At 40.6% G+C, this 27118-nt stretch overlaps 4 protein-coding genes across 5 annotated transcripts in view; 1 reads left to right on the top strand and 3 right to left on the bottom strand.

Annotated features, from left to right (window-relative positions):
* LOC102202544 (pre-mRNA-splicing factor ATP-dependent RNA helicase DHX15) overlaps positions 1 to 7092 on the bottom strand; it is an 11672-nt gene extending 4580 nt beyond the window's left edge. Inside the window, exons 1-10 of the mRNA XM_005726781.1 lie at positions 6848 to 7092; positions 4554 to 4896; positions 4184 to 4377; positions 3924 to 4083; positions 2806 to 3024; positions 2518 to 2685; positions 1866 to 1952; positions 1541 to 1690; positions 745 to 853; positions 459 to 650 (exon numbers count right to left, since the gene is read on the bottom strand). Of these exons, the coding sequence (XP_005726838.1) occupies positions 459 to 650; positions 745 to 853; positions 1541 to 1690; positions 1866 to 1952; positions 2518 to 2685; positions 2806 to 3024; positions 3924 to 4083; positions 4184 to 4377; positions 4554 to 4896; positions 6848 to 6912 (1687 nt within the window). The 5' untranslated portion in view covers positions 6913 to 7092. The remainder of the gene's footprint in view (positions 1 to 458; positions 651 to 744; positions 854 to 1540; positions 1691 to 1865; positions 1953 to 2517; positions 2686 to 2805; positions 3025 to 3923; positions 4084 to 4183; positions 4378 to 4553; positions 4897 to 6847) is intronic.
* Positions 7093 to 8861: 1769 nt separating this feature from the next.
* Positions 8862 to 10594, top strand: LOC102202261 (superoxide dismutase 3). Its single transcript, XM_005726780.1, has 2 exons — positions 8862 to 8987; positions 9530 to 10594. The coding sequence occupies exons 1-2, from the start codon at positions 8974 to 8976 to the stop codon at positions 10161 to 10163; spliced, it is 648 nt and encodes a 215-aa protein (XP_005726837.1). The 5' UTR covers positions 8862 to 8973; the 3' UTR covers positions 10164 to 10594.
* Positions 10595 to 12221: 1627 nt separating this feature from the next.
* On the bottom strand, positions 12222 to 20074 carry LOC102201794 (coiled-coil domain-containing protein 149-like). 2 transcript variants are annotated; one of them, XM_005726778.1, is made up of 14 exons: positions 19999 to 20074; positions 19682 to 19800; positions 18345 to 18506; positions 18192 to 18230; positions 16953 to 17060; positions 16620 to 16736; positions 15325 to 15497; positions 14661 to 14733; positions 14474 to 14558; positions 14180 to 14327; positions 13637 to 13713; positions 13480 to 13515; positions 13240 to 13314; positions 12222 to 13144 (listed from the first exon to the last, which is right to left on the bottom strand). In XM_005726778.1, the coding sequence occupies exons 2-14, from the start codon at positions 19730 to 19732 to the stop codon at positions 12609 to 12611; spliced, it is 1680 nt and encodes a 559-aa protein (XP_005726835.1). In that variant the 5' UTR covers positions 19733 to 19800; positions 19999 to 20074; the 3' UTR covers positions 12222 to 12608. The 2 variants fall into 2 exon arrangements, with proteins under 2 accessions (XP_005726835.1, XP_005726836.1); XM_005726779.2 differs by lacking the exons at positions 13480 to 13515; positions 19999 to 20074 and having other exon boundaries at positions 19682 to 19990.
* Positions 20075 to 23965: 3891 nt separating this feature from the next.
* LOC102201495 (leucine-rich repeat LGI family member 2) overlaps positions 23966 to 27118 on the bottom strand; it is a 4544-nt gene continuing 1391 nt past the window's right edge. The window contains exons 6-8 of the mRNA XM_005726777.1: positions 26725 to 26894; positions 26023 to 26187; positions 23966 to 25188 (exon numbers count right to left, since the gene is read on the bottom strand). Coding sequence (XP_005726834.1) covers positions 24353 to 25188; positions 26023 to 26187; positions 26725 to 26894 — 1171 coding nt within the window. The 3' untranslated portion in view covers positions 23966 to 24352. The remainder of the gene's footprint in view (positions 25189 to 26022; positions 26188 to 26724; positions 26895 to 27118) is intronic.

Genomic DNA, 27118 nt, shown 5'->3' with positions numbered 1-27118 from the left:
CACATTTAAATCTTACAAATATAGTTATTTGGCTTATATCGTGATAGATATCGTTATCGCCTGAAATGAAAAAAACATATCCTGATATGAAAAAAATCTCATATCGCCCAGCTCTATGAGCATCCCTCAGTTTGACAGTACCTTTTATACATGAGACAGAATAAAGAAAAGGATAATAGCACCTCTTTAATAAGCTTTCTATACATCTCATCATTATTCAGTAAATTTATTATGCAAGAGATAGATAAGACTTGGTGGGCCCCGTGGGATATTCTGTGTTTTAAATGGGTCGCAGCACTCTTGACTTTGGGAATGGCTGGTTTAGAGGAGTAGAAAATGTGCACAAACTGGACGTACATTGGGATTATTTTTAACACTACCTGTAATCAGAAGTGTTAACCCAAAGGGACTTGGCCTACAGCAGGCAAGTAAGATGTCAGCCCAGTCCTGGGCATTACCTGACAGCATGGCAGTAATGGAAAGGATCTCGTTGGAGCAGTTAAACTCGCAGCTCGCAATGACCATCTTTGCCAGTTGGGGGTCCAGAGGAAATTCTGCCATCATGGAGCCCAGCTCCGTCAGGTCACCGTCATCGTTGAGAGCTGCCAGGTAGTTAAGCAGCTCAAGGGCCCTCATCAACGTCTCAGGAGCTGCATGGAGGAGAGACTGTGAGGTCAGCTAGCCATGGCTAACTAGCATAAAAGGACTACTTACAGTTCACAATAAGACTGCAGGCTGACTTACCAGGTGGATCCATGAAGTCAAAGTGGACGAGGTCATCAATACCCAGCTTTTTAAGCTGAAGCACTACAGATCCCAAGTTTGAGCGAAGAATCTCAGGGTATGTGTTATCCTAAAAAGGGACGATAATAAAGTCAAATATAATGACTGTTGTTATCCTGAAGAAGGAGCGAGCAGCACAAAGATTAACCTGATGTGGTGAAGTGAGGGGATATGAGGTGCTAACAAGGGCAGAGCTCTTAGCATAATGTCTGAGAGCCTTTGTCACACAACATGAGCGACCTATGTACAAGGGCAAACTGTGGAGAAGACATACCGCTGAATTTATATGGCAGATTGTTCACTTCGAAGGCAGCAAAGAGTTTAAATCTTTGTGCTTGAGTGATCACCATTCAAGCAATCCGCGTGATCTACAAATGATCATGAATGTGAAGTGACGTCTGCAGTATTTACACTGTGTAAACTCTTACTTCTTGACACTGCTGCATCCATATGAAGGCAGCAGTCTGATGGTATGCCTCTAATTTAGGAAAGTTTACTACAATATAACTTTATTTCAATGTTTCAGGAATCAGGTTAGTTCAGCATAACTCAGTATTCGGTATAAAGTTTCCTTTCATTTGATGAGCTGATGTCATTTTGGGCTTCTGTGACTCACACTGCCGCTTCTTTGCAAAAGCCTCCAAACCAAAATTTCAGGTGCATTTGAAAATCTGTGTGTCCCCTGTGAAGGACATACAAGGTCCTTCACAGTTTACGATGCCTTTATCCAAACCTCAACAACAACAAAATCACTTGCCTGCATCTCTGTTTTGTAGGCCTTCTCTGTGTAGAGACGGAAGCATTTCCCTGGACGTGTTCTTCCAGCTCGTCCTGCCCTCTGCTGGGCAGAAGCTTTACTGATGGCTGTAACGAGCAGAGACTCCACTCTGATTCGAGGATTGTACACCTAGACACACGTGGCAAAGCATGTTTAGGTACAACAGCTCTCATGATAGATTACTACAATGAGATGAAAAAAACAAAAACAAAATCATAAACATCTACATTTCAGTCACTTTCACATCACTTGAGACCAAACTAAGCATAAAGCTGAGCAATCAGGTTAGTCACTTTTGGTCTACCTTTTGTTTGGCAAATCCAGGGTCAATGACAAACACCACGCCATCAATTGTTAGAGAAGTCTCAGCGATGTTTGTCGACACCACAACCTGAGGGAAGAAGCAAAGTGATGTAAAATATTTGAAACCTGATAGGTGAGAATCTGTTTGTTTGTTTAAAAGGGGTTTCTGCACACAAAAGCAAAACTCATCCATTATATTTAGGCCACAGCACAGTATTGGCACTTTTTCTTTGCCAAAAATGGCCTGAATATGCATTTTTCTTAAAGATATAAGAATTCTGTTATATATTATCCTTGGTCTGATCTACTGTGCATTATCAGAAATCAGTTTCTTTTCTTTCCATTTGTAATACACACAGGGTAACATTTGCGTCCCAGAATCAGACTTCAGGAATACTTTAGTGCCCCCTAGTGTCAGTCAAAAAAAAAAAACAACCTACATCTTACAATGCAGGCTATTGAGATAATAAAGACAACTATGTAAATGACGTGAAACTGCAATAACTTTAAAACTGATGTACAAAATGAATGTTATTGGTCATCATTATTCTCCACTAGCCTTAAAAACCATCTGCGAATGTAATACCTTCAGCAAATTTACAGGAAATGCATTTTAAAACCTTAATCTCCTTGACTTTATTTCAAACTTGTACCTTTCTTCCTATTGCACCATTTGGCTTCCTTGGAGGAGGAGGCTCAAAGATTCTTTGTTGCTGCTGTGGAGGCAACGTGGAATACAGTGGAATGATTTTGATGTCTCCGACCTCAGGACCCAGGTCATCTACCTCACGCTTGATCCGTTTGCATGCCTCATCAATTTCCTGAAAGAACAAAAAAAAAAAAAAAAAAAGTATTATAACCTTGCATTTTGAATCAGTGGAGGGTGTGCTGCTTCAAATTAAAGTCTACTGGAACTGTAACCTGAGAATTATGAGCTTTACCTCTTGACCGGTGAGGAAGAGAAGACAATCACCTTCCTCTTCCTCACACATATGAATCTGGATGACAGTACGGATTGCCGCCTCAAGGTAGTCCCGCTCTGGCTCCGGAGTGTAAAAGATCTCAACAGGATGTGTACGTCCAGGAATAGTTAGAAGAGGACAGCTGTCAAAGTATACCTGGAACTTCCCAGCATCTAGTGTGGCACTCATGACAATCACCTGCACACAAAGTTTATATGTGGGTATATAAAATACTTAAATCTTACAAATATCTGCAATGGTATCATCTCTGTATGATATTAGCTGTATAGTGCTCTTAATGTTATTACATGGTAACAAAAGATGGAGCTTTTATGAAAATTCCTATGTATGCAATCATCCTTCTCTATACATTAAATACCCCATCTGCATTTTCTTCTGTCATTCACACAACTTCAAATCACACCAGAAACCTCTAAAAGTGGAGGTTTTAGCCTACCCCAGGTTTCTTTTTTGTTTTGTTTTTTTACATTGACCAGATTCTCCACACTGTCCCAATTTCTGACTTCCTGTCTCTTCTGGTCTTTGTCCCTGGTTGGAATTCTAACCAGCGTCTTTAGTGGCCACATCCAATCCAGCTTTGTGTGCAAAATTACATTTTCTGGGGATAACTAAAGTGATAACAAATTACAACCATGGCAAGCATCAAAGGCCACCTCCAGTAGACACTGCTTAATTTAACATGGCTAATGACCACTGACATGCTCCATTAGTGATATTTCCTACTGAACTGTCCATTTCCTACTGATGCATGAATGGCTAAACAAATCCTGCTGCTCGTTGCATTTCTAACTTTACTACTGGAACATACTCAACTTGTGAGTGGTGTCACTCCTAAATCCAACATCCAACTTCTGAGGCAACTAGAAAGAAGCATAATTCACCTGGCACACCTGCTTTTGTTTTCCTTACAAAATGTTTTAAATATTCTGAGTAGAAATTAAATCTTGTTTTTAAATCAGCTAGATTAGTTGGTTTTTTGGTTTTTTTTGGGGGTTTTTTAATCTAGGAAGCACCTGTTTGTAAAGACATAGATACATTAAAATTACATCCCACTTGGGTGAAGAAAAAAAAAATACCTTCAGATCTGATCTCTGACGAACCACTTCTTTCAGTACTCCCATCAGGATGTCTGTGGCCAGAGTTCTCTCATGAGCCTCATCCAGAATGATCACACCATATCGTTCCAGCAGTGGGTCATTCATGGCCTCTCTTAACAACATACCGTCTGTCATGTACCTGAAGAAACAAAAATGCTTTGTTAGGCTGGGCTGCTCTGTGCCAGTGAAAAGCAGATTCTCTGAATCAAACCATCTCATTCACTCACAGCACCACTTACTTTAATATAGTCTTGGCAGAGCTACAATCCTCAAATCGGATGGAGTAGCCAACTTCCTGTCCAAGCATGACGTCCATTTCGTCCGCCACCCTCTGAGCCACACTCATGGCTGCTACTCTTCTGGGCTGAGTACAGGCTACTGCCCGCTTAGGACCAGGCAAGCTTCTAACCATATCCACACACCACTGTGGGATCTGCAGATTTAATCAAAGGTTGCAGAGAATCTAATAAAACCAAATCAAGAGAATATCAATTTTTAAAAAAAATGATATGCATTTACACTGTGCCATCACACTGTTGGCTTTTTTCAGCAAGGGTAGCACAAGATTACTGACACATAAGAGACGCACCAATCTACTTGACTTCATACCTGTGTTGTCTTGCCGGAGCCAGTCTCTCCAACAAGCACAAAGCTTTGGTGACGTGTGATGATGTCAGTGAAGCTTTCCTTGTACTCCCACACTGGAAGCTGTAGCCTCTTCTTCAGGATCTCATAGTAGCGGGGAGTATGGGGCAGGTTGGTGAATGGGTTGATCTGCTGTTGTAGGACCATTTGCTTGAGCGGTGGTAAGGCTGAAGCAGCGGGTGTGCTGTTAGATGGGGCACTAGATGGCTTTGGTTCTCTGTCCCGGTCTCTGTCCCGATCACGGTCTCTGTCTCGGTCCCTATCCCTCGAACGGTCCTCGCGGTCTCTGTCACGGTCCCGGTCTCTCCTGTCAACATTAGAACAGCACATCATTGTCAACATTCTAATTGTAAAAGAAATAATCAGGCTACAGTTTGCAATCTCAGGGCAATGAGAGTAAAGTTGGGACATTGTCCAATGTTTCCCATATTCAAGCATGCTTGATGCGTTCAACATGTTTAAACTGTCTACCGACCTTTTCACCACTTTAATAGATAGCCACTAAATGACAGCCTATTGCAAATTTATTTGCCATAGTGAGCCTCCATCTCACCCTATCCCTTGCATCCTCCTCTATCGCACCCACTACAATACCCATGGATGTAATGAAGTCCTCCTTCACTACATCCATGAATCTTGTCTGGGGTCCTCCTCATTCCCTCATGCTTGGAAACATCATACTCAACATCATTTGTGCAATATATCTACTATCCCTCCTCTTTCTGCCTCTATAATTTCGTCTCCAAACTGCTTAACCTGAGCTGTCCCTCTAATGCACTGCCTATTCTGGTCACTCTTAATAAAAACCTGACATCACCAGCTCAGCCACCTACCTTTCTGTCAGTGCCACCATGTCCAAATCAGAGTCATAGCAGGTTACACAACTGTCTCATAAATGTCCCCTTTCACTCTTGCTTCCATCCTTCTGTCTCACACCACCCCTGACACTGGTCTCCACCCACACCACTCTACCTGCACTCTCTTCTTCACATTTCTTTTCCTCAGTTCATAGCTATTTAAACTCATCCATCTTTACCATCTCTACTACTTGTAACTCCACCTTTCCACTTGTCTCCCTCTCATTCACGCACACATGTATTCTGTCTTAGTTCTACTGACTTTCATTCTTTTTCTATCCAGACTCTCCTCCACCTGCTCTCTGCAGATCCATCCTCTGTTTTCATAGTCCACAGAGGATCCTGCCTGAACTCATCTGTCAGTCTGTCCATCACCATGGCAATCAAGCAGGAGCTCAGAACCGATCCCTGGTGTAATCCCACGCCCACCTTGAACCCAACTGTCACTCCTTTGCATTCTACACCGCTGTCCTCATACTTATGATTTTGTGTTGTGATATTTTAAAGTTATAAAACGAACCTGACACTAGTCTGTTTAAATTATGATCTTATAGCAGTGCCACTTCTAAACTACCTGACGTTTACTTTTGCATTTAGACAGATACTGACATATCTGCAGTGGGTGCACACTGTCAGTTTAACAAGCACACACAGTTACAGCAAATGTTTCTAACATCACATCAAATACTTTGAGGCCTTAAAAGTTTATATGTTTATTTATTTTTATACAAATTGTTTACAATTAATGGGTCACAATATACTTATTTGCAAACTGTCAATATTTAGTCTACTTTTACTGATAGTTTGAACAATCAATCTCAATGAAATCCTGCAAATTTAAAAAGAATTGCCACGATTTCTTTCGCATCTGTAAGTCTGTTGTGGAGGTTTTCACTGAGATAAACACACACGAGCACAACGTAAAACATGTGAGTGCTAAGAGACGCTAAAGTTTCTGCTAGCTTAATCGGCGCCAAGGACAATTTTAATTCGCAGCTAGTATAGTACAACACTAGATGGCTATTTTAAGAACCAAATCACAGTCTTTTAAATCGAAGCCACGGCTGGCTAGATGAACCAACACGGGTTAGATAAGGAGCTATGTTAACGTTAGCCAAACACACGTGCCCCCGCTACGATGAAGGTAACGTTGATGCTTCGTTTGTTAGCCCAACGTCTACGGTATTTTTTTTAATACAAGCACTTAGCACGTTTCTGTTCGCGCTGCACGATCATTCAGGTGCTATCAAGAAACAGCGAATAAAGCAGAGCTGCAGCATGAGCAGCTTAGGGTTATATTTTCTCAGCTTCCATCTTCCATCCATGGTGACCGAGAGCGGCAGCTAGCAGTTAGCTTGTACCCGACTAGTTTGAGAGCGATAACTGTGGGACTTCACTCACCCGTCGGACCTCTTCTTGCTGGAGGAGTAGTCATCACCTAAATCCAAACGATGTCTTTTTGACATCTTAAAGGTAAAATGTGGCTTTCTGTGAAACAATTAACGCGGGCACAGGTCTACCCGGCAGGTTATATTTCCTGATTCCTGTGCTGCAAGTTCTCCGACCGAAGTGTTTTCTTCTTTTCGTATTTGTGTAACACAATTTCAGCAAGCGCCACCTACTGTTGTGGAGTCTTCACTGGTGTTTCCACGGCAATCTCTTTCAAATGGATTTTCACTTATTATCAATGCTCTATATATAGTCATATAACCATATAATACTTTTTATTTTCTATTGGATTTCAAAGAAATTTGGCACATTAAAAACAAGCAAATAAAAACACGTTTTTTGCCCATTTGTTTGAGCTACTGGTCCCTAAACAATGAATTTGATAATCGTACCACACAGGAAATCAGGCACATCTATTTATTATTACGAAAACAGATGTTTTAGAAGTGGTGGTAGGAGCTTATAGTGTGTCACTGGGGGAAAATTCTAGGCCTAATCTATTACAGTTAACAAAATTATATATATATATTTTTAGTGTTCATATGGATGTAACGTTTTCAGTGGGAGAAACATTTTGTCACTCATCCACCGAAACCTTATAAACAGTACAGATTTACTTACCTGGATGATTGAGCATAGATCAAAAATATTTTTTATTCTACTATAAAGTCATATGAAAGGTTTTCCCATGGGTTCTATAAAGTCCTAGTGTCATATATCACTGTGGAGGAATTATGGCCGACTCTGCAGAGTGCTTCATTTCATTGAGGTTTGCATTCATTGGTTCATGCACAGCTCTCGTAACGCCCCACCACACCGGCCATTGCAACACTACGATTCTTTACTTTGTCAGACATTCTGCTGTAGATTTGCAGGTCTCCTTGGATTCATTGTCCTGTTGCAGGATCAGTTTTTTTGGCTAAGATGGGCTCACATTTGACTACTGAATACTTTGGTATACAGAGGACTTCATGGTCAACTGACTGCAAGGTGCCCAGACCCTGTGGCTGCAAACTACTGCAAATCATCACCCCTCATCACCCCTGAAAATGCTATGTTTGGTTTTCACCAAATGTGGCACTTTGCATTATTGCCTAACATCTCCACTCTGCTCCAATCTGTCCAAAGGACATTGTTCTACAGGAGTTGTGATTTGTTCAGCTTTGTAAACCTAAGTTGTGCTGTCATGGTTTTCCTGGAAAGAAGACACTTTGTCCTTGACACCCTTCCAAACAAGCCATACTTGTTCAGGCTTTTTCTATTTGTATTGCCATGAATGTAAACATTTAACATGCTAACTGCTCTTGTTTTATTTAGCTATTTATTCTTAATACATTTATGAACTTATGTATACATTTGCTGGGATATCCACTCCTGGGAAGACTGCGGCACCTGAATGCTCCAGACCAACAAACTGGCTTTTATGGAGGTGCTCACACTTTCTGACGATTGACTATCAAGTGTATTTGATTAGGAACATCTGGCTGCTCTTAATTCCTGTGGGAGCAGTAATAGATGTACTTAGTTTTTCATAGGACTCTGTGCTGCCCTTTCATTTTAAATAATAATAATAATAATAATAATAATAATAATAATAATAATAATGGGCACAAGTGCGACACAAGCAACATCAGGCTGACCCTGTCAGTTTGCGCCCTCTCCCAAATCACGGACAAACGTGGTTGGAGAACGTGGTACATTGAGCGTTAAGGTTTCTATGAATCGAGTTTACACAGACGTGATTATGCTCTTATCAGGCAAAACGTCCTCGGTTTGTTAAAATGACTCCGTGTGATACCACGTGAGAACAATAAAATATTTCATTTTCTGTTGTTACCCACAAACTGAACGGTTATGTAACGGGGTCGAATATTTCGAGATCTACTCATCAAATCATCAAAAGACTTGTCAAGTCCCTTGCTCCACCCTCGCCAAACAGCAACGCCCATTTGTTCACAAGAGTTTACACAACATTGTTTGAAAACGCTTTGCATCCTCACCCTGCAGACTGCAGCGCTCGGCTTGTGAAAACCATTACGTTTAATTTACAGCCTTTTCTGCGCCTTTTACAGGTGACCATGCATCGATACGCGTAAGTGGACTTTGTTTGGCACTGTGTACTTAACTTTATTTGCATTCCTGCGACATTTAGTCTGTAGTTAACCACTTGTACTTTCGGGCGATGTTGTGTGCGCCTAAAAACATCGTCAGAAAAACATTAACTGAGAAGCTTTTGAGTGCCACTTTGTCCTCAGACTTAGAAACACTGAAGTTTTACATTAAAGTAAATTAAAGTACACCTTATACCTAGATGCAGATGGAGATTGTAAATAAAAATTATGTAAAATTGTTCTATGATATAAGAGAGGCTCGTTTAAACCCTGTGTAGAGTTGAGTTTTAGCAGTTACATAACATGTCAGCGATAATAATTACATAATTACAGCTTCCCCAGTGTGGATTCTTAACAATAACAATATTTCTGAATGTACTGCTGTATTGTGAAATGCAATAGCAGGACGTTTTTTTTTTTTACCAAGGTGAACAATCTAGATATTGCCTTAATTGGTCTATAGTCACTAATTGTCCTTCATGCCAAAGGGGCCTTGTCCTAATTTTTTTTTAATATCTTACAGGTCAGTGGGTATACTGGAAGCTGCTTTGTTGGTTTTGCTGGCAGGCTGTCAACAATGTGTCTTAGCATCCAGCGACACATTGGCTCCAGAGGTCTTGCAGAACAACGGCACCCTGTATGCAGTCTGCAAGGTGAGACCCAGCACCTCTCTCCCGGAGGACCTGCCCAAAGTGTACGGCCATGTGTTGTTCAAGCAGGATCATCCTCAGGAGAAAGTCAAGGTCCTTCTCCGGTTTAGTGGCTTCCCCAGAGACGGCAGTCCGGAGCCCAGAGCGGTGCACATCCATCAGTATGGAGACCTGAGCCGGGGATGTGACTCCACCGGTGGCCACTACAATCCATATGGTGTAAATCACCCTAACCACCCTGGAGACTTTGGAAACTTTGAGCCCCAGCAAGGGAAGATTAATACAATGCTAGAATCTGATGCAACACTGTTTGGAAGCCTGTCTGTGTTTGGGAGAGCAGTGGTGATTCATGAAAAGATAGACGACTTAGGGCATGGTGGAGACGCTGGGAGCCTGCTGCATGGAAACGCAGGCCGAAGGCTCGCATGCTGTATTATTGGGGTTTCGTCCCCCAATCTCTGGAATATGAACTTTAAGCAGTACTCCAGGCGGCTGAGGAGGAATTAACCTACAGTAGTGTGCTATACTCTACTTCCAGTTTGATACCAAGAAAAAAAATAACGAGGTGGTTAAACCCACATCCTGCCAAAATGCATAGTAGCTTCTTAGAAGTATTAGAAAAATGCTTTAATAATTGTTCAAGAGTTTTCGTACTACAAATTAGCATAATTATGGTGTTCAATATTAGTAATGGTACAGTTGGTTGGTTGGAGTATCAACAAACCAAATATATGATTGGACTGCTTTTCCTTTGGCTCCATCATCAGATTCACCTCTCAGCTTATCCTGGTCCTTAAGTTGTGACCAAAATTATTGAAATAAATTCCAGTACCATCAGCCTCAGCTGTGCTGTCTTTGTAGCTCGAAGTTAGTTAGTCGTAGCTGTGGTCTTGTGTAAAAATAAATAAATACAGAATACATAAAAATGCATACAAATACAATGGTTTTTAAAGTAAAAAACAAAAGGTAATTTGTACAAATTTTCTAATAAAAAAAAAAAAAAAGATCAAGATGTCAGTGTGTTATATTTCAGGAGGAGCTTCGAGAAATGACTCTTGTAATTATCAAATGTCTGTCAATAAATTAGGTCAGATAAAAGAAACAACCGACTGTCTTAATTTACACAGTAGCATGCTGTCGTATAGCATTTAACACATGGTGTGTTGATATCTGTGCATTCCTGTATTATCCTTTTGTGTTACACATTTCGATGTTTTTTTTCCTCGCTATCTAGCCTGACCCGTCTCCCCAATGTGATGTTTGTGTATTGTATGTACGGTCGGCAAGGTCTGTCATCTCGGTTGTGGGCAAAAGACCTGCAACTGACAAATAAAGGCTATCTCATCTCATCTCATCATCTCTCTCATCTCATATTTGAATGAATAAAAGGAATGAAATCTTTATTTCCAACATATAAGTAACAAATGTTAATAAATATTAAAAAATGGGTATGAAATAAAGAAGCCATTATATTAAATAAACTCCACAGACTGATCCCCCATAAAATACTGACCATTTCCTGTTCGAAAAGGAGTAGAAGGAAGCAAATGCTTTCCAATTCCTACTTCCTGTTTAAATCATATGTCTGTTTTTGGTTATAGAGCATAATATATACCTGTATCTATACATAAATGTACCTATACAACAATATAAAAATATTTTTATATCTTTATGCACAGTATAACCATCATATCACCTCAGTGTTCAACCCAAATATCCACGCAGAGTTTAATATTTAATACTCTGCTTCCATATACTGATTTATAAGTGGTTTTTTCCATGTATAATTTCTTAAGACTGATTTATATTTGTGCACATTTTCAAAAAACTTCTCCATATTATTCCACAAATTCACTGCACAGGTTAATTTGAACCAGCTCTTCTTTGTTGTTCACCCTATTTTTTTCTTTTTTAGCTCTCCTCTCAGATCATAACCACATTTTTTATTATACTTTCTGATAACATATTGCTTGTTCTGTACATTATCTGACCGTTTCGTAATATTTGATGTGATAAAAAAGCACTACTAGAACATGTAGTCTCTGAATGTTAACCATTTGAGTTAGCTTTTACATTGTTGACATATCACATCATCATACGGTCTCATGAACTCATAGCGTTGTCATATGCGGCTTTGCTGATTATACGCTGCGAATGTTAAGTAAAGCAGAAGGTCTGTTTGTGCTTGGTTCACGTTGGGCACATCGTATTTAGAACAAGCACACAGTGCTTCCTGTCATCTTTGTCAAATTGCTTTTATCCTCGTGGTGACTGAATTAAATCATGCCAGGGCTGAATTCTTGACAGTAAGGAGCCGGTCCATGACCTAACAAAGGTCATTTAAAAGATCATCATTAACTCCTTTTTATTATGTGATTTAATAAGCAAAAGAATTCATACGCCTAAAGCAGACAACTCTGTAAATGTTACCTTCAAAAAGCAGAAAGAAACCTTTAAGTATAACACATACAGCACTGATGCATGCATCTTTTCTGGCGTTAATAAAGAGAAATCACTGTTTTGCCACATTAGATATGCAGACTACATGAAACGTGCGAGTGAATGAATGAACGTTTTAAAACTCTCAGAGAAACTCTCACAGGAGCGAATATTGTTACTCCTGCGAGTATGGTTTGGGGGATGACGAATCACCGGTGTCCAGTTACTTTAGGTCACATTGACATCAGTTCAAAAGGTGGTGCAGAACTCAGACAATGCACCGAGTGAAAGCAGAGATACAATAGAGCATCTGAAGAGTATCGTTAATACTCTTCAGTTTGGTAGGAGTCACTGTTGATTCATTCACACTCATCTGAAATCTAATATGCTGTTTTCCAAAGATTCGTTTATCAGTTTTCTTGATTTTTGAATTATTTAAAAAATAATTAAAGAGCTTTATGGATTTTGTAAATACTTTAATTAGTTTTGATTTTTTCCTAATGCTGTGCGACATCACAACTCCTGACTACTGCAAACATCCGCGGTAGTCAGGACGTCCTCCTGCTGCTCTTCGGAGGCTGCAGTAGACACAGTAGTAGATAATGTAACGTGACTATTTCTCTCTATTACATTACACTCTGTTTCAACACTTTCCCCCCCTACAGTGCATTCATCTGACTCCTCCGCTCCTCCAGCTGTTGGGACTGAGTTCTCTGAGAGTTGCTGTGAGTGGCCGGGGTCTGAGGGATCAGGTCTGTTCAAGTATTTCACATCAGCACTGGAGTCACTCAGACCCTCTTCTGTTGCAAAACTGGTAAAAACCGCGGCGCTTTGTGATTGGCCACTTTCCTGGCACTCCTCACTAGCTGGCATTTCTGTTTGAGGCCTTGAGGACTCTTGCTCGTCCAACTGTGGTGAGCAGTTTTGGTTCGAGGCCTCGACACACGATGATGGTGTTGGTGCGTCATCTTGAAAATCTGACGCAGCTGGTGTTACACTGTCTTCTGGAGAGCTCTCGTGCTCAGCTGGTTTGTTTGCCCTTTTGTCACCTTTAAGAACAAATCAGAAAAATAACATTCAAGAAATGCAGCTCCTATTTTAACTGCTGTTGACCAATAGAGGAATAACTCCACTGAATAATCACCGTTCTGTCCCGGAGAATCAGATGGATCGGTCGAATCCACTAGCTGCGTGTTCAGGATGATGGCGTCTCTTCCCCCTGTTATCACAAAACAGTCAAAGTAAGCTTTCAGAAAAGTGGTTCACATAAACAGCTACTTAAAAAAGGTTGGATTAGATAGCGATAAGAAGTGTTGGTAGTTATGAGAAGAAGATTAAGTTGAGCGTTTATGACGTAGATGACATAGTTTTTGGAGAAACATACTTCCGCATATTCCCAGAGACACATTATAAGTCAGGCCTCCAGGTTGCAAGAAGCAAAAGGGCAGAAAAAGGAAGAGGAATTATTGTAAAAACAGTATTCTTAGCACAGGTTAGAGTGATATGCACATGTCTCAGTATATTGAGACAATTATAATAACCTGGAAGGCTCCATAATCCGGACATCTCCAGTGTTTTTAGTTTCTTCTCCAGCTCGGCTACTCGATTTCCAAGAATCCTAATGGGGGAAAAAAAAAAGGATATTGCAGTTGACCCATCATTACATCAAGAAGTGAAGTGGCTAAAAATCTACAGCTGGGGTGTCAAATAAAAGGCCTAGAGGGCAAAATCAGCCTGGCAGTCTTGGAAAATGTGAAGGAGGGCATACATTATGGACTATTAACTTCATTTTCATAAATTTTGCAGGCTTTATTAATAGCAAAGACTCCAAGGCCATTTATACTAAGAACAAAACAAAAAGTTTTCTGTGACTTAACAAAAACGTTCTGCAGAACAGTCTGGGCAACGGCACACCAGAGCTTTTTCTGTAATTTTACACATTTATTTCTTACAATTTAAGTCCACCAACTCATGCTAACAGATTTCTTTCATTTACTACAGGAGCATTTATTTATAATGCAGTTTGACACCCGTGATCTATGGAGCACATAATAAGAGTGCGAGTGAAGTCTGAATTTTAGTACTTGTTGATTTGGCGCTGGTGCTGAATCACCATGTTTTTCTCGTGGATGGTTTCCAGCAGGGCTGTGGCGAGAGATTTGAGGTCTGAGATGGACTGAGGAGTCACCGGCAAACTGCAGCCGTTTTCTTCAGACAGCAGCAGTTCCTTCACTGCAAGCACGTCACGAGCCACGGTTAAAAGAAACAGCAGTCATCATTTCCCACGAGACACTGAATAAAACTGAACTCACACATTTAAAGGGTAATATGTGCATAATAGAAAGTGTAGATGTTTGAACTAGCATGATTCCTCTGACCTTGTTTAGCAGAAAGCACCCCAGTCAGAGCACTGCTGTTGGGCTTTCCACTGATTTTAGAGGTCTTCCTACACTCCAGGGCACTCTGACATCAGCAGGAAACAGTTTGGAGAAAAGAAAGAGTTTAAAAAAAATGATAACATACAATAAATATATATGAAATTACAGAAAAAAAAACTACAACTACCTTGTACTTCAGCAGATTTGTCTTGAGCAAGTTGACCTCTTCTTGAAGTTGATTAAGTCGCTCATGCAAATACCTGAAATGTCAGAAACCACAAATGCTGTTCAGTTTAACCTGTTTCAACAGTAGAGAAGAATTTCTCAGTAAATCTTTATCTAAATTCTGTATATATAGATCAAGCACAGCATTATGACCCCATTTGTCCCTAGACTCATTATTTGTCCAGCACAACCCACAGATGCTTGATTGGATTGAGATCTGGGGGAATATGGAGACCAAGTCAACACTTTAAACTTGGTGTTGTGATCCTCAAACCATTCCTGAACTATTTTTGCTTTTGTGTCAGGGTGCATCATCCTGGTGAAAGAGGCCAGAGCCTGAACTATCCTTATGCTTGCGTATTTTTCCCGCTTCCAACACATCAACTCTGTGGACAAAATGTTCACTTGCTTTCTAATACGTCCCACTCACTAACAGGTACCACGATGAAGAGATAATTAGTCAGTTGATCTGTCAGTGGTCATAATGTTATGTCTGATCAGTGTATGTAACTATATATTGCAAGACAGCACGTGTACATGAATAGACTTTTGAAAATCACTGCTTCAACATGCCAGCCAATCACAGAGGTACTACTTAAAATGATCTTTTTAAAAGAGCAACAAACCTGTTCTCCATGCAGAGCGCGTCGATGTCTAAGATGCGGACATCATCATTCCCTACAATGTGGTTCATCTCCACATTGAGACGATGAGCCTTCTGTTGAAACACGTCCCGCTCTGCTCGAACATCCTGCAGCTCATCCGTGAGCGACTTCACGCTGTTCTCCAGCACCTCGTTCTGCACCCAAACAAGATTCAAGATGTAGAACAATTTTATCTAGCAATACAAGTCTCTTCTTGTCAAATATATATCATCTTCTCATTAAACTCTAACTAATGCGAGGACCTCCTTGAAACTCCAAATTTTATTATTATTTCCTGAAATTAATCCATTGTTGAGAGATTTGACGTACTCAAAAAACAAATTAAACTTTGAACAACCAGCAGAATTGCTTAAAGTTGATGACACTTGTGGCTATGCATAAAAGCTTTACTAGCACCCCGTTCCTGCATTTTTGTGTTCTCTTTCCCCCCCATTTACAGTTGCACACTAAATAATGCAGATCCTTCATAATCAAACTGGCCTTTTATTTGGTCAGTTTAATCAAAATGCTAAATAATGTGAATTTTGATATTTTGTCAGCCATTTCATCTATAACTCAGACGAACATCATCGGATCTCCCCCAAGCTTTACGTTATGGCTAAGAGAAGAGGTCTGCAAGCAAATATTCGGTTATAATCCTAGCGCCACCTTCTGGCAACAGGAAATCTGACCTAAGGGACAGATTCAATCCAATTTGGATGAAAGGTACATGTTGTGCTTGACATATATTTACATCTATCTAAAGTATAATTACTGGTTGTTCTGCAATGTCACATAGCAGACAGAAAGGGATATGCAACCTCGCTGCACAGCATCTAATAAGTGTCACAGCTTAAAGAAATCTAATTGCCACCAGTGTTAGCAGCTTTAATATTCACCTACATTTAAAGAAAACTGCTAATCGCTTCCATTTTTTTCCTGCACAACACTTTGATTTCTCATGTGATATTTTAAACTATCATACTTTTTAAATCATATTCATCTGATACTGATATGGTGACCTTGTGACAGCTAAGGGTGAAAACACTGGGTTTGCTGAAATGGAAATAAGGTTCATGTGGTTGCTTTTAAAATAAATTAAAAAAAATACTTACAAATAAAATATAAATAAATATAAACTTTCTTTTTCTAATGCAAGAACCAATTAGAACTATTAAATGGCAGTATATAATGTATATAATAAATGTAAATCATAAAAAAGTGAACCATTATGTGAATATCAGCTGAATAGTCAAAATCAAGCAGGGGGCTCTCACCTGCTCTCTCGCCCTTTCTAACTGTTTGACCAGATCTTCTCGCTCATGCGCGGGAAAGTGTCGGGCGCCGACCTCTTCGTCTCCCAGCCTCTGTTTGGTGATGGTCATCCGTAGAAGCTGTGATAGCACAAAGAAAGAAAAGTCTCAACTAAGCTACAATTATACACCTTTGGTGTGTTTGTGCAGTACAATTTGAAACCTGTCCTTAAAATAAACAAGGCTCATCCACTTGATCGTTACTTAGACTGACAAATAAGTGTACAAAGGTATGTTGGAAATGTATTTATGAATAATGAGAGGCAAAGATTCAGCAAATATACATTAGAAACATACCTTGTTATCACCCTGAGCTTCCAGTAGTCGCTGTTTCAGCTCTTTCACCTCCTCGGACAGATGAGAGTTTCGCTCTCTGGAGTCTGTCAGTAGCTGGGCTAAATTCACCTGATCATGAAGTAAATACAGAGACATGTTAGCCCCATGTGTCAAGTTGGTTTGTGAATGAATATATATATATAATAGAAGTCTTCCAGGTACAGCGCCCGACAGATAATGTACTTGAAAAAAATTTGCTTCTATCATTCCAATTTGAAACATTAGGTTCAAACAAGCAAACGTAAAATTCTTTAAAAAAAAGAAAAGAAAGAAATTGTGGTTAAATATGTTTCCCAAATCTTTTTCTTCTTCTGTGTGATCTTTGAGAGAAAACAGGTTAAATTCTTTTAAGGTTTTATTTTCTTGTTCTTCTTGTTTTTTCAGTTTTTATTGTTGATCTTAAGCACACTGAGTTTGAATGTAAACAAATGCATCATAAAAATAAAATCGTCATTACATTTTTATTTTTTTTTAAATCTGTGATTCATTCAGTGGTGACTTTGTTACTGTGTCATTAACCAACAGTTTTATATCAGAGAGCAACTTGTGAGAACATTGTGTGTGTCATGCTATGACACATTATGATAAGTAGTACACACCCATGCTACAGCACTGTTTGGGCCGTTCATGCGGTTGACTGTGAAATGAAAATGATACCATCCTATTAGAAGGTGCTGTACTGTAGGCGCATAAACACTAAAACTGGGTGATTTGAGCTTGTTGCTAAGTGGTTTCTATGTAACGCGATAAATATATAATACAAAACTCAACTTTTGTTGATATAAATCAGACGTTACCATTGTAAAAATAAAATGATACAATGACTTTATAAAGTTTTAGAGGAACATAGATAAAAATGGATCATTTTAGGATGTTGGCACTTCATGCTAAGAAGCATGATGAGATCTTAACATCAGATACGGATAAGAAGTTTGTGGACAAATAGACAGGCAAAGATCTGATGTATTATTCTAAGATAAAGCTGCTGTAATTGTCAAACAAAGAGCGCCGTAGAGATGTTAATAGTTAGGAGTAAATATTAGTAGTAAAGCTTCAAGCATCCCATCCAAAGAGATCTCCAACTTGTGACCACATTACTGACTTTGCTGAAAGTCTCCAGCATCACTGTGAAATGCCAGTGTATCAAAGTACAGTTAAGACAGTTCTGCGTGCAGTGATTAGCATTTTTAAATCTCTTACTTGATTCCTTTTCTCTGGAGGCAGAGAAGGATCTCCATCCTGTCAGTGACACAAAGACAAAGGAAGTTGTCATTAGATGCCACAAAGTTTAATAGCAGTAGTTTTTATCCTCTGCTCTGATGCAGCTTTTAAAACGGAGTCAGATCAGCTTACAATGAGCTCTCTGTACTTCTTCTTGAGTCCCTGGTGTCGCTCACGGAGCTGGTTGGCCATCAGTTCGTACTGATCCCTCTCCTGCTGACAGGTGTCCAGCTCTTTAGACAGAATCAGAAGAGCTTCTTTCTTACTCTCCAACTTCCGCTTACAAACCAGGAACTGCAGAGAAAGCAAGGTTTTGAGGAAAAACAAAAGCTTCTGGCATGTAGTCGATATAACGTTATTTGATTATTTGAGGGCTAAAGAGTTCTCTGGTCATCATTAAAGACCAAATGCACTGTGAAACATGTAAAAGAAAAACAAACAAACAAAACAACCCACATATATACACTACTATAGTGGCACAAAAACGTTTTCTGATGGTAAAAAAAATAGCAACGGTTTGCGTTGCAGCTCCTTGTTATTTTAACTGCTTGTCCATCTGATGTATTGGTTAAACATTTTCAAAAGCAGAAGAGCATCTCTGAATGCACAATACATGAGATCTTGAAGCAGATGGGCTACAGCCACAGAAGACCACACAGGGTGCTACTCCTGTCAACTATGAACAGGAAACCGAGGCTACAATGCCCTCTGACCCTTTGTGAAAACTAGTTTCTTGAGCAGGGGTTCACTGTACTCAAATGGCCTCCACATTCACCGGATTTAAGTCAAATAGAGAGAGATGGTGGGACAGGAGCTTTACATCATGGATGTGTGATGCTAGCATGTAAATATGGACCAAAATGTTTCCAGTACTCTGTCGAATTAATGTCATGAAGAATTAAGGCACTTCTGAAAGGAAAGGGGTTCAACCCAGTGCAGGGTGTATCTAATAAAGTGGCTAATGAGTGTATGTCTGCAAAGTATTGCACAACCAAAGCATGAAGCATAGACTAGGATAAAACTACTCCAGTAGCTTAAATGTAAAGCAGTTCAACACTGACTGCACTCAAGTGAAATACTCGAGCAAACGCGTTGATATGCAGCCATCTGAACGTGTTTCTTCATTAAAGCTGCAACTCGCAGTGTGGTGCAAGTCAGTAACTTTTCAAGGCAACGGGCTCAGCAGGCACAAGGAAACTCAAATCTTCTTCCTCATACATGTGCAGTCCTTGCAGGTAAGAGAAACCACAGCAGCTGGGATTTAATCCCGTGAGCTCGGATTAATTTGGACACAAGTGTTTCAGTGGATCCGAACAAGCGACAGCAGACAGAACTAAAACAGTGAAACGATCATGTACGCCACAGTATTTTAGCCGGTCAGGACACCTGTCCCACAATTATTGTGCGTCAGTGAAGGTTTTTTACGCTCTTTCCCCATTCTCGTCCTTTCTGCGTCTTCGCAGTCTCACCTCACTGACCAGCCCCTGCCAGTCACTTTCGCTCCTCCTGGACGGATCCATCGCGTCCTGCGGCGGAACAAAGGTTACCCAAGCACAGTGAGTTTCACAGAAGCATCACCCCTCTGCATCTGCAGAAATCAGAGTCAAAACCGATTAAAGCGATCGAGAAACGCGATTTGCATCACTTCCGTCCGTCTCGACGTCAGAAAAGCGTCAAGTCGCATTTACAGAACCTCGTAAAACAGAAAGAGACTAAAACAAAATAACCAAAACGGAACGAGATGCCTAACAGCTGAGCTGTTGTGTGTGTTTATTATAGTAATCACCCCTAAACAAGTAAGAGAGCGTGACAAATGATGTATTAGGCCAGGGGTGGGCAATTCCAGGCCCCGAGGGCCGGTGTCCCTGCAGGTTTTAGATGTGTCGTCGAACCAACACAGCTGATTTAAATGGCTAAATTAGCTCCTCAACATGTCCTGAAGTTCTCCAGAGGCCTGGAAACGAACTAATCATGTGATTCAGGTGAGTTGACCCAAGGTGAGATCTGAAACCTGCAGGACACCGGCCCTCGGGACCTGGAATTGCCCACCCCTGTATTAGGCAATAAATGTCCCTTTATTTATAAAATAGTCAATAAGAATTGGGGTAAAAATACTTGTTTCTCTGTTTTGTTTGTTTGTTTTTTTAATAGCTTAACTAGTGCCAAATCATGAAAATAAGATGGTTTAACTTTATTAAAACGAAGGCAGGCATTAACGCTGTCAGCATACAGCTGATCTCTATATTTTATTTCAAAATATGACATTTTATCAGATGTCGTCAAGATTTTAGTATTATTGTTGTTGTTGTTGTTGATAATAATGATTATGATGATGGTGATGCTGTAAGACCAAAAGTAACTGCTGGTTGAACTGAATAAATATGCAATAGCCATTTGAGCTTCCTGTGTCCCAAAATTCTACCATACAGGTCAAATAAACAGTATTTTTGAGCCTGATGTGATTTACCGTGGAAAACCTTTAAATTACTTTTTCTTTGTCAAATGTGACTAAACCTTAAACCTTTTTATACTAGTGCTGTTGTTGTTACATGGTTGTTTGGTGTGAGTTTTCCCTTTTTTTTTTGGCTTGAAGTTGTATTTATGACGCTCTTGTGTAAAGCACAAACCCCTAAGATTGGTCAGTGAATAATCATTTATACAGTTGATGGCATGCTGTAGACAAGTGGCGAGCAATTTAAGTCAGGGTTATAAAAGGAACCATAATCACTACTACTAGGGAAAACTGTCCCACACTATCACAATACTTTATCCATCTTCTTGTTTCCTAAAATCAACAAAACATGAGATTCTGTCTTTGTCCTTATGCTAATCAAAAAACACGGACAGTACATTCAGTTTAAGACATGCTGTCTGCAACACTTTATCTTTACTTTAATGGTTTCATGTTTACATCAGCAAAACATGATGGAAAAACAATTTAATACAACATGTGTGGTTAAATGTTCTTCAATCCATTTCCACAAACTGTTCTTACATGGGATTCAAGATCTGAAAAACATGATTATTTTTCAGCATTACTTTTTAATGACGTGGGAAAAAATATGTATACATCACTGTTGGTAGTGCATTAGGAATAATTAAAGGACAAACTTGTTATCAAAGCTATCAAAACACATTGATTATACTAGTTGGCATTTTGTCATTTTTATCTAACTGTCAATTTTCAAAAATCAGGCTCCAATATTGTTTAATGTGTGAAAAAAAATCTTTACAATATATGACAAATATCAAACGTTCTGTAAAGAAAAGGGAACGCTTGTTTTTTGACTGAATGAAAAGGCCTCCTACAAAGGCTTTAAAGGTACATAGTAGCACACAATAGACATTATGGTTATTATTCCATATTAACACTTAGTATCATACATTTTGCATAGGAATCAAAACTAAATTATGTATGTTATGTTGCTATTAAATAGGCACTCAGTAGCATGGCCATAAAGTAGTTTGATATAAATCTAGTGGACTAGAAAAGCGCTATACAAATGCAGGCCATTTACCATTTAATCCCACTGACACGTCTTCCGAGGAGGAAGCAGTCTGGGGATGAGGGGGATGACCTGCCAATTTCCGGGGGCGAGGTCACTGAGGCAGTTAAACAACTCCTTGGTGGCAGAGCCCCTGGTGTTGATGAGGTCTGCCCCGAGTTCCTGAAGGCTCTGGACGTTGTAGGGCTGTCCTGGTTGACACGCCTCTACAATGTTGCGTGGAGATCAGGGGCAGTACCCCTGGACTGGCAGACCGGGGTGGTGGTCCCCATCTTTAAGAAAGGGGACCGGAGGGTGTGTTCCAACTACAGGGGAATCACACTCCTCAGCCTCCCTGGGAAAGTCTATGCCAGGGTGCTGGAAAGGAGAGTTCGTCCGCTAGTCAAACCTCGGATACAGGAGGAACAATGCGGTTTTCGTCCTGGTCGCGGAACACTGGACCAGCTCTTCATCCTCTCCAGGATACTTGAGGGTGCATGGGAGTTTGCCCAACCAGTCTACATGTGTTTTGTGGACTTGGAGAAGGCATTCGACCGTGTCCCTCGGGGTGTCCTGTGGGAGGTGTTGCGGGAGTATGGGGTGTCTGGCCCATTGCTACGGGCCATTCGATCCCTATACAACCGTTGCAAGAGCTTGGTTTGCATTGCCGGCAATAAGTCAGACTCGTTCCCGGTGGGTGATGGGCTCCGCCAGGGCTGCCCTTTGTCACCGATTCTGTTCATAATTTTTATGGACAGGATTTCTAGGCGCAGCCAAGTGGCGGAGGGCTTTCACTTCGGTGGCCTCAGAATCTCATCTCTGATTTTTGCGGATGATGTGGTTCTGTTGGCTTCATTGGGTGAGGGTCTCCAGCTCGCACTGGAACGGTTCGCAGCCGAGTGTGAAGCAGCGGGAATGAGGATCAGCACCTCCAAATCTGAGGCCATGGTTCTCAGCCAGAAAAGGGTGGAGTGCCCACTCCGGGTCGGGGATGAGTTCCTGCCCCAAGTGAAGGAGTTCAAGTATCTTGGGGTCTTGTTCGCGAGTGATGGGAGAATGGAGTCGGAGATCGACAGACAGATTGGTGCGGCGGCTGCAGTGATGCGGACGCTGCACCAGTCCCTCATGGTGAAGAGGGAGCTGAGTGTAAAAGCGAAGCTCTCAATTTACCGGTTGATCTACGTCCCTACCCTCACCTATGGCCACGAGCTGTGTGTAGTGACCGAAAGACCGAGATCGCGGATACAAGCGGCGGAAATGAGCTTCCTCCGAAGGGTGGCTGGCCTCTCCCTTAGAGATAGGGTGAGAAGTTCGGCCATCCGGGAGGGGCTCAGAGTAGAGCAGCTGCTGCTCCACATCGAAAGGAGCCAGCTAAGTTGGTTCGGGCATCTGAAAAGGATGCCTCCTGGGCGCCTCCTGGGGTTGGTGTTCCGTGCATGTCCCACCGGGAGGAGGCCCCGGGGCAGACCCAGGACACGCTGGAGAGATTATATCTCTCGGCTGGCCTGGGAACGCCTTGGTGTTCCCCCAGATAAGATGGAGGAGGTGGCTGGGGAGAGGAAGGTCTGGGCTTCTCTGCTTAGGCTGCTGCCCCCGCGACTCGGCCCCGGATAAAGCGGAAGAAGATGGATGGATGGATGGATATTCTGTTTTCAGGTAAGGAAGAAAACTGTGCATCATGCACTTTTATCTTTGCAGTCATAACACTTACTGCAATGAAATGGCGTCAAAATTTTTGATGGCTTCTCAGAGAAAGTGTCCATTTTTTTACTCCCCATGACTTTCTGACTAACATTCAGCATTTTACTTCCAAGCGTAAACCCTCAAAAATGCACACTTTTTTCAAATACCAAAATTTTGAGGGCTACATGTCACAGTTTTTGTAATTTTTTGAAACTACAAAAACCGTGACATCTGTGCAATACCAATGTCGATAACAGTGGTCATTTTTTCCTTCAGACATGGCAAATTAAACAGAGTATACAACACCATACAACATGATTTGCTTTTGCCAGTGTTCATTTTGACGTGACATACAAAGTTTGTTTTGCTTGCACAGCTACACCATCAGCTGTAGGGTGTAAATGGTCACGCTTCTCACTAACTTCCTGTGTAGGGCAGGAGGGTAATAGTCTGTGATATCTTTGGCTAGTGTGGACAGTGTCTGGCTTGTTGGCTTGACAGAATTATGATAAAAGCCAAGCCTTTTTAAGGATGTATTGGTATTGCCATAACATTTTCTTAATGCAGTTGCATTGTCATATTATATTTCTGTCAGCCTTTAGTTACTTTGGTCTAACATTAACCTAGCCTTCATAATTTTCTGAATCCATATCACATTATTTGCAGAAAACTTGATTAAATTTAGTTTCAAACCAAGAACGATAAATCTAGTTGCATAAGTACAATACACAGCATTTGACACTTCTTTGACAGCATACACTCATTATGAAGCGACTAACCAACATGCAGTACTTAACAAATTTATTTGACCACCACCATGAGGTTCATCCCACAGCTGTCCTAAATTATCAGTACTGGTAATTGCCAAGTCATTTTTAAATGTTTCTGCAAGGTTAATCCGCCAGCATTTACAATGGTCTCATAATTTTTTTTAAGCACTGTATATTTTGATCAGTACTGCTTTTGTAGTTATTATAAGCTTAAATCTACAAATATATGCTCAAAGACCATCGATTTCCCCTTGAAGCTGGAGGAGAAAATAAAACTCCTTCGGTCAGTGGTCACCACAGTAAATGACCGGGGTGACTGCACGTAAATGTCCTTGAACTTGTGAAATGTTTTTGACTCTGCATCCCAGAGGTAGATCTGTGTGAAAGAGTAATCGCTGCCAAGCGCAAGATAGTGCCTGTCTGCGAAGGTGAACGGCTGGAGGATCATCGCCCCTCGAGAGGGAAGAGGCAGCACGTCAATGAACTGCTTGTTGGTCCACTTGAGGACTTTGGAGTCACCGATGTAGCAAGCCATGGCCAGATACAAGTCACCCTCCACCCGGAAAGCTTTGACAGCCACTACATCATCAACGTTTGTGATTTCACTATGAAGTATAAACTTTAAGGTACTCCTGTTCCACAGGTAGATGATTGGTGACTGAGAGCGACTGGCTAAGATCAGGTAGGACTTACCGTCCACCTCAACATACTCAGCATCTGTATCACGAAACCATTCATGGAGAAACTGGTAGGAGTAGAAACCAGTTTCATTGCGTTCTGGTTGGTCAGTCCACTTGTAGAGAGTAGACATGCCTGCCTTGGAGCTGTCCACAATCACAAAGTACCAGTGACCTTCCATCTGAAAGACTTCAATATCATTTGGCTTCGAGATGTTGAACACCTCAATAGTTTGAAAGTTGATGAATTTGTTTTGTTGACCATCAAACTTGTAAATGTGGGAACCCCCAAAGAGCTGGGTGACTATTATTAGGACATGGTCTTCCATTAGAACCGACTTGCATCCAACAACAGACTTCCCTGTGAAGAAAAGTTGGTCATTAATAATACAACACAGAAAATAAAAGTATTGGTTGAAAATTAACATACTCTGAAGGATCTGTGAATTCTATGACTTCTATGATGACAGTATTAAAATCATTATGGTCAAGCATGAAAAGACCAAAGTTCAGACCAAGACAAGACCAATGACAAAGTTGGATTTTTGTTTCTTTCAGCTGTTGATGAATGTAATGGACTTTAGAGATTCTGGCCTCACTTTTTTATACAACTAGTGTTTAGTTATCAGCTAACTTTAGCATATAGCAGGCGTCGTTGTCAGGTGAGTTGGAAGATGAACCTAAGCAGTGGCTCCCCTGGTTACCTTCTTTCTTTTTATGCAGGAGGTTGCTGGGAGATGATGTTTGATCAGACATTTCCTGTCTTACTGCAATAAAGTGTTCAGTGAGGATCAGTGGGGTGCACGGTTAAAAGCTTCACACAGAGTTGGTGGAAGAACTGTATCTGATTACCCACATGTAACAGAGACTACAGCTGCTGGGGTTATTACTTTTATATACCAAAAAAGTATTTTGCACAAAAATATTCTTTAAATGTTCTTCTGTAAAGTTGGGTATTTTAAATATATGGCAACTGTCTCAAATTGTCAGATCAAGTCTCAGTTGGCCATTTGATTATCAACTGTTACTTCAGTTTTCAGACCTGGAGGATGTCAGTTAGTCAATATCCATGATTTGGATGTGCAGTTAAAATGTATGCAGGACCATTCATTGATCTATTTTGGTCTTTTCATGAAATCTACTGACACTGAAAAAAAATAACATAACATTACCAGCTTCATGGATGTTATCAAACCTGTTATATTATCAAATTTTCTGAAGTTCAGTTCAATGTGATCCCACTCCATGACTATGCAGCTGTTGGAGTTTGGGGCGGCCATCGCTACAAAGATGTCGTCTTTGAAGGAGAAGATGTCCGCTGATATGGACTGAATGGGGATGGACTGATGACGCACAAAGTCTGTGAGATGCGGACAAAAACAGAAACTGCTGGTTTGCTGATTAAGTGAAAACACCAAAATTTACATACTCACAGCTTCAGTTACATTTCAGTGCTTTGAGAAGCCTCATTCGTGTACTCAGGGCTATTAAATTTGGCTTTCAGCTTAGTAATATTTTATTTTTGAGATTGTATGTTTTTTAACAGTCATTTGAAGTGACCATAAGGTTTTGCACAAAATATTTCACCAACTGCTGCATGGATTGTTGTGAGATTTGGAACAGGCATTTGGCTCTCAGTTTCATTCTTATATCTGCAAATATAAACGTATTGTGTTTTGTGTGTTTGTGTGTGTGTGTGTGTGTGTGTGTGTGTGTTTTGTTTGTTTTGTTTTTTGCAAAGGTTATGCAGCATGTGTGGATATGTCTATGTTTTCAGGGGAAACATGTTAGCAAACCTTGAATCTGTTTCTTTTTGAGAGCAAATGATTAATTATTCAACATTTTTATTGATTTTAGAATGACAGAAATGCCTTTCATCATGCCCTTGTTATTTCACCTGTGGAAATACATTCGCCCGGTGGAATAGGAAGGTCATTGAGCCGCTTGCTCTTCATGTCACTGGGGCCTGCGCAGAAGACATCTGATGCTGTGGCATTCGTGTTTTTCAGCCATGTCATCAGCCACTTGTTCTCACAGCCACACTGGAAAGAGTTGCCTCGCAGATCTCTGATGCATCACAGAGGGAATGATCAACAACAAAGGATTAAGACAAGAGAGAAAAATGACTGGAAAACAGATAGATAGATAGATAGATAGATAGATAGATAGATAGATAGATAGATAGATAGATAGATATCATACCACTCAGAGGATTTAATGCTGAACACTGCCAAGTGCAGTCTGAGTCAGCTTCAGTTAGAAAAACACACACACACACACACACACACACA

The sequence above is a fragment of the Pundamilia nyererei genome, unplaced genomic scaffold (assembly GCF_000239375.1).
Source record: "Pundamilia nyererei isolate P.nyererei 1_Seehausen unplaced genomic scaffold, PunNye1.0 scaffold00022, whole genome shotgun sequence".
Lineage (NCBI taxonomy): Eukaryota > Metazoa > Chordata > Actinopteri > Cichliformes > Cichlidae > Pundamilia > Pundamilia nyererei.
Note: the sequence above shows the minus strand (reverse complement) of the source record. Positions and strands in the feature narration are given on the sequence as shown.